At 39.3% G+C, this 6,848-nt stretch overlaps 1 protein-coding gene across 4 annotated transcripts in view; it reads left to right on the top strand.

Moving 5' to 3' along the window:
- Window positions 1–6,848, top strand: part of LOC107741840 (unconventional myosin-VI) — a 72,200-nt gene that overhangs the window by 32,001 nt on the left and 33,351 nt on the right. For all 4 annotated transcript variants that reach the window (XM_016554620.1, XM_016554618.1, XM_016554619.1 and 1 more), the window contains one exon: window positions 3,074–3,224. In XM_016554620.1, coding sequence (XP_016410106.1) covers window positions 3,074–3,224 — 151 coding nt within the window. The remainder of the gene's footprint in view (window positions 1–3,073; window positions 3,225–6,848) is intronic.

Genomic DNA, 6,848 nt, shown 5'->3' with positions numbered 1-6,848 from the left:
ATTTAGGGCTGCACGATAAATCGAAATGGAATCGAGATCGCGATCGCGATGCGACAGAAGTTGTGATTGTCATGCGTATCTTTCAGTGAAGCACGGTTCTGTGATCAGCAGTAAATCTCCATCCAAAGGCCAGAGGGCGCTCTCGCGCTGAAACTCCAAATACACCCCGCAGAAGAAACCCAGAAAAGATTCAACTGCTTTCATTGATTCAACATGACTAATAAACACACGACTATGGCAATATACGGTTTATCAGAGTTCTTAATATTATAATTTTCATTAAAATAAATTATATTTATAATGCAATGCCTTTATCACTGCTTAAATACTATGAAATATGTTGCGTGCCTTATTCTGTGTAAGAAGCCACATCATCTCACAGAAGGATTTATTTCAAACACTCGACTGACGTTATGAAGTGAGTTTGGAGTAAAAAATATGTTATTAAATGTGGTATTTTCACATGCTTTCAGATGGAGCAGCATTTTTACTTCAGAGCCGTAGTTCACTGAGAAGCTATGCAAACAGCTGTCATTATCGCGAACGATTTTTTCGATTTCATAATCGCGCAATAAAATCATCTGCGATTTCTTTTGCGTAAGTTGTCAGTGAACTACGGCTATATGTAGTAAATTCTGCTCCATCTGAAAGTACGTGATGATGATTTCCTGCTGATTACAGAACCGACTTTTTAAACAAAATGCGCATGACAATCGCATTCGATTTATCGTGCAGCCCTAATTTTTATTACCTTGAAACAATCTTAAAGGAACAGTTCGCGCAAAAATTAACATTTGCTGAAAGTTTACTCACCCTCAGGCCATCCTAGATGAGTTTCTGTTTCTTCATCGAAACCGATTTGGGGAAATTTAGTATTACATCACTTGCTCAGCAGTGGATCCACTGCAGTGAATGGGTGCCGTCAGAATGAGAGTCCAAACAGCTAATAAAGGCATTACTATAATCCAGTCTATCAGTTAATGTCTTGTGAAGTGAAAAGCTATGTAGCAAATCCTTCATTACAACGTTTTTATCTTCAAACCGTAATCCATAATAACGCTTCTTCCAGTGAAAAAGTATCGTCTCAATCATCTCGTCTGAATATGTTGGTGGATTTTGATGTGAGAGGACAACAGGGGATACAGTATTTCACTGCAGGAAGGGATATTATGGATTATGGACTCGTTATAAATCCTTAATGATGGATTTGTTTTATTGCAAACACACAGCTTTACACTTCACAAGATGTAAATTTAAGAACTGGAGTTGTGTAGATTGCTTGTGGATTATTGTGATGTTTTTATCTACTGTTTGGTCTCATTCTGACGGCACCCATTCACTGCAGAGGAACCACTGGTGAGCAAGTGATGCAATGCTAAATTTCTCCAAATCTGTTCCAATGAAGAGAACTCATCTACATTTTGGATGGTCTGAGGCTGAGGAAATTTTCAGCACATTTTCATTTTTGGGTGAACTATTCTGCTGTGCAAAGGCAAAAGACCGTAACTTTCAAAATGAGTTGTTGATATTTTTGAGACATTCAAGACCTCCTTTATCATGTGGATAAGTATCCCAATGAAGAGAACTCATCTACATTTTGGATGGTCTGAGGCTGAGGAAATTTTCAGCACATTTTCATTTTTGGGTGAACTATTCTGCTGTGCAAAGGCAAAAGACCGTAACTTCGTTTTTGGTTTCAAAATGAGTTGTTGATATTTTTGAGACATTCAAGACCTCCTTTATCATGTGGATAAGTATCTTGAGTCAATTCCGTTGTTTTTTTTCCGAGAAAATAATGGGTTATCTTAACAGTAACTTCGAAAAGCTCAGGAGAAAACTAGGCAGAACACCGTATAACTCCAGTTACTGCTCTTTGACTTTGCTTTAGAACGCTCAAATTGAGTTACAGTGTTCTGCCTTTGTTTAGCCGTGCGTCAATATGAAGTTACTGTGCTGGCCTGGAGTTATACGGTATTCTGCCTTTGTTTTACTGTTCATTAAAGTCTGCCGCATTTAAATTACAGTGTAGCTTGTGTTATTTCATACATCTATCTAATTCGTTTGTCCAAAAAATTGTAGACAGATCGCGATCTACCAAACTGCTCCATATAACAAAGCACTGTAAACAAGCAAAGACTAGATAACTTGGCTACAATAATTAATTGTAAATAATATTTTTCTTTCTTTTTATAATGCAGATTATTGTTAGTGCCAGCATGTCAGTCTGGGGCTGCCCACTTCTGCACGCGCGTGGACTCGAACGCCGTGACAGCATAGCATGATCACATAAAATCAGTAGAGTTCGCAATTAAATCCATATCCTACCTTTTCTTGTAACCCGATAAAATCCATGGCAATGAACGTCATCGGAGATGTTTAATCCACAAGCATTCTGAGCATTATTCCTACTTGTTGGCGTTCACATCAATCCACAAGTCGTTCTTTTAGTTGGGCTATTTTCATTCAATTAGATGTAAAAGCAATAGGTTAAGTATGTCTTGCATCCTTTAACGTTAGTGAACATTGCAAATACATTGGTTGCAAAACGGTATCCACTCACGTTTAACTTTTTATCTGATTGTTACGATCAGAAAAAAAAATAATAGTCACATTACTGTATGTTATAGCCTACGAGACAGCCCATGATCACTAGATTTTATACAGGTGTTACTGCCTTTTTCCTTGGCGTGTCTTCTCACTATTTGCAGACAATGCAAAGGCAGAGTACAGTAACTTCAAAATAGGAGTAAAAATCAAGTTTGAGCTCCAAATTTTTTATGTAGATAATTTACTAAAATATCTAACTGCCAGATTTTCAGTGTCCTACCTATAATTAATTTGTCTGGACAGATACAAATCTTTAAAGTCAGCATTCATTTAAGTATAATAAAAGAAATAATAAATAATAAAAAAAACACCTTGATATTTTGTTTTTATTTTATGTTTCCCAAAATGACCCAAAATATCAAAATGAGATCTAATATAGAAGAACATTGAAGATATCATTGAAGAGGTGTACAAAATATGTATTTTTGAATAAACTAATAGACCCTATTCTCTTTTCTCATGGCAGCATTGATGGCATGGTGAAGGTGAAAAATTTGAGGAAGAGGATGGAGAAATTCAATGAAGCTGTGATTGGACTCAAAGAGGGAAAACAAGAAGTGAGCAAACAGGTTGAGGAACTGGCCGCCTCCACCGACGCCCTCATGACCAAAATCAAGGTGAGGTTTTCCACTGGAAAACCGCCCAAGGTCGTCAAACCCCTTTTCACCTCCTTCAGCTCACAAAGCACAATGATGTTACATGGTGTAGCTCTTTTCTTAGTCTGCTGTCGTGTATCGGTTTCCATGCATAATTCAACAGGTGTGTGTTTTTCCATGTCCTGATGAAGGCGGTCTAAAGCTGTGACTAGAATTGTCTGCCAGCTTCAAGTGTCTCTCTTCTTAAGTTCTTAGGGCCCAAAGAAAGAGCAGAAGCGTTTCATCTCATTCAGCAGAAAATCTAGCACTCAACAACAGAGTAAATAAATACAAAGTATGCAAATCGACAGTCGACAATGAGATTTCTGTCTGCAGATCATCATTGACATTCGCACCACACGCTGTCAAGTCGATTTTCAAGGCTTTGCCGCATTATGCCGTTTCTAGTGTTGATTTCTTGCCTTCCTCCGAACTTTCTGCTTTGGCTGATTGAATGCAGTATATGCATTGTTGTATTCTCTACGTGGAGCCCAACCTCATCTGTCAGACTCGGAGTGCATTATTGACAGGGAGCTCGAGAGACATTGCGCCCTCTCCCTGATAGATAGCTGGCACCAGAGCTGAAACTTTTCTACCTGAACATTCTGTTCCTCCCTTTAAATGAGATGCGCTCTGCACTTCTGCACCCGTGATATCCCTCTTTGTTATTAGCATAGCACGTTTTGATTAGCATGTGGTTTTTGATTGGCAATGCCTCCTATTATCTTACCATCTGGACTGGAGATGACTGTGGCCTCCCTGGCTAATAACGTAGATTGTTCTATCAATGGCTGTCATTCAACACACTAGCGCTAACTCATCTAGCGTTAGGGGGTGAGACGGACCTTGTCATTGAGTCCCCACCCCTCTGCGGTACAATGATCATTCACAATGCTTGCACCCCTCCACGCACCTCTGGTGCTCTGCCAGATGGCACAAAATCCACATCCAGGTTTAATGAATATCTGCAGGATATTAAAACAACTGCGGTGAATGTGGCCCAGCGTCACCGCTGTCGCCGAGCTGATGGGTAACCACTGAGTTGCTGCCACTTTCTTGTGAAACCCTTGTTCAAGTTTGTTTAATGAAGCACCAGAAGAAAAGCTTTTTAAAGAAGCTACTGTAGAGTTCAACCAAGTGGCCTATCCTGTCATCATTTGTCATCATTTACTCACCCTTATATTATTCCAGCCTCTTATTATTACAAAAGGAGATATTTAGGCAGAATGTGCAAGCTTCTGTTTTCCATACAACAAAAGTGGATAGTGATTTATGCTGTCAAGCTTTAAAAAGTATACAAGCTTCTGTTTTCCATGCAACAAATGTGGATAGTGATTTATGCTGTCAAGCTTTAAAAAGTATACAGTATAAAAATAAGTCAAATATACAACTGACAAACACTAAGACCTCTCGTGATAAACAATAACCAACAGATCAAACTGAAGATGTTATTCACTGAAAATCTTCCCCTCACTTTGAAAATCTCATTTGCAGTCATGTTTTTAAATACATATGGAAATCAATGGTGTTTGCCATCAGTGATGTCAAACCTGCCTTGACATGTCCAACAGCATTATTATCTAGTTGCAAACAAGCTCAAGTGACAACACTTTTGGTGAGTAACAGGAACAATTTGTTGTTCACAAAAAACTATTGTATTGTTAGGGAACACAGTTTTACCCCATAAGACAAATAAGTTTCAATGAAGAACAGGAGTCAAGTTAAAAGTTTACTGAAGTCAGAGTTCTCCACACTTTCAAAAGCCATAGAAAATGAGTAATCTAGCCTCTAATTTAGAATACAGAAACACTAGTATTATAGGCATATACAGTGGGTACGGAAAGTATTCAGACCCCCTTAAATTTTTCACTCTTTGTTATATTGCAGCCATTTGCTAAAATCATTTAAGTTAATTTTTTTCCCTCATTAATGTACACACAGCACCCCATATTGACAGAAAAACACAGAATTGTTGACATCTTTGCAGATTTATTAAAAAAGAAAAACTGAAAAATGCTCAGTATTTAGTAGAAGCACCCTTTTGATCTAATACAGCCATGAGTCTTTTTGGGAAAGATGCAACAAGTTTTTCACACATGGATTTGGGGATCCTCTGCCATTCCTCCTTGCAAATCCTCTCCAGTTCTGTCAGGTTGGACGGTAAACGTTGGTGGACAGCCATTTTTAGGTCTCTCCAGAGATGCTCAACTGGGTTTAAGTCAGGGCTCTGGCTGGCCCATTCAAGAACAGTCACAGAGTTGTTGTGAAGCCACTCCTTCGTTATTTTAGCTGTGTGCTTAGGGTCATTGTCTTGTTGGAAGGTAAACCTTAGTTCCAGTCTGAGGTCCTGAGCACTCTGGAGAAGGTTTTCGTCCAGGATATCCCTGTACTTGGCCGCATTCATCTTTCCCTCGATTGCAACCAGTCGTCCTGTCCCTGCAGCTGAAAAACACCCCCACAGCATGATGCTGCCACCACCATGCTTCACTGTTGGGACAGGTGATGAGCAGTGCCTGGTTTTCTCCACACATACCGCTTAGAATTAAGGCCAAAAAGTTCTATCTTGGTCTCATCAGACCAGAGAATCTTATTTCTCACCATCTTGGAGTCCTTCAGGTGTTTTTTTAGCAAACTCCATGCCGGCTTTCATGTGTCTTGCACTGAGGAGAGGCTTCCGTCGGGCCACTCTGCCATAAAGCCCCGACTGGTGGAGGGCTGCAGTGATGGTTGACTTTCTACAACTTTCTCCCATCCCCCGACTGCATCTCTGGAGCTCAGCCACAGTGATCTTTGGGTTCTTCTTTACCTCTCTCACCAAGGCTCTTCTCCCCCGATAGCTCAGTTTGGCCGGACGGCCAGCTCTAGGAAGGGTTCTGGTCATCCCAAACGTCTTCCATTTAAGGATTATGGAGGCCACCGTGCTCTTAGGAACCTTAAGTGCAGCAGAAATTTTTCTGTAACCTTGGCCAGATCTGTGCCTTGCCACAATTCTGTCTCTGAGCTCTTCAGGCAATTCCTTTGACCTCATGATTCTCATTTGCTCTGACATGCACTGTGAGCTGTAAGGTCTTATATAGACAGGTGTGTGGCTTTCCTAATCAAGTCCAATCAGTATAATCAAACACAGCTGGACTCAAATGAAGGTGTAGAACCATCTCAAGGATGATCAGAAGAAATGGACAGCACCTGAGTTAAATATATGAGTGTCACAGCAAAGGGTCTGAATACTTAAGACCATGTGATATTTCAGTTTTTCTTTTTTAATAAATCTGCAAAAATGTCAACAATTCTGTGTTTTTCTGTCAATATGGGGTGCTATGTGTACATTAATGAGGAAAAAAAATGAACTTAAATGATTTTAGCAAATGGCTGCAATATAACAAAAAGTGAAAAATTTAAGGGGGTCTGAATACTTTCCGTACCCACTGTAAATAACTTGCCCTAAGGGCAAGTTATTTGTTTTTCAATTTTTTATTTATTATTTATTTATTTTTGCCCTACGGGCAAGTTATTTATTTTTCATTGGCTCAAGTTAAAAAAATATAGATGTGAATCATTACCAAAAAAATTTTTTAATTGGATGAATGAAACATTTTTTTCAGTGTA

This window comes from Sinocyclocheilus rhinocerous, unplaced genomic scaffold (assembly GCF_001515625.1).
Source record: "Sinocyclocheilus rhinocerous isolate Xijiao unplaced genomic scaffold, SAMN03320098_v1.1 scaffold1157, whole genome shotgun sequence".
NCBI lineage: Eukaryota > Metazoa > Chordata > Actinopteri > Cypriniformes > Cyprinidae > Sinocyclocheilus > Sinocyclocheilus rhinocerous.
Note: the sequence above shows the minus strand (reverse complement) of the source record. Positions and strands in the feature narration are given on the sequence as shown.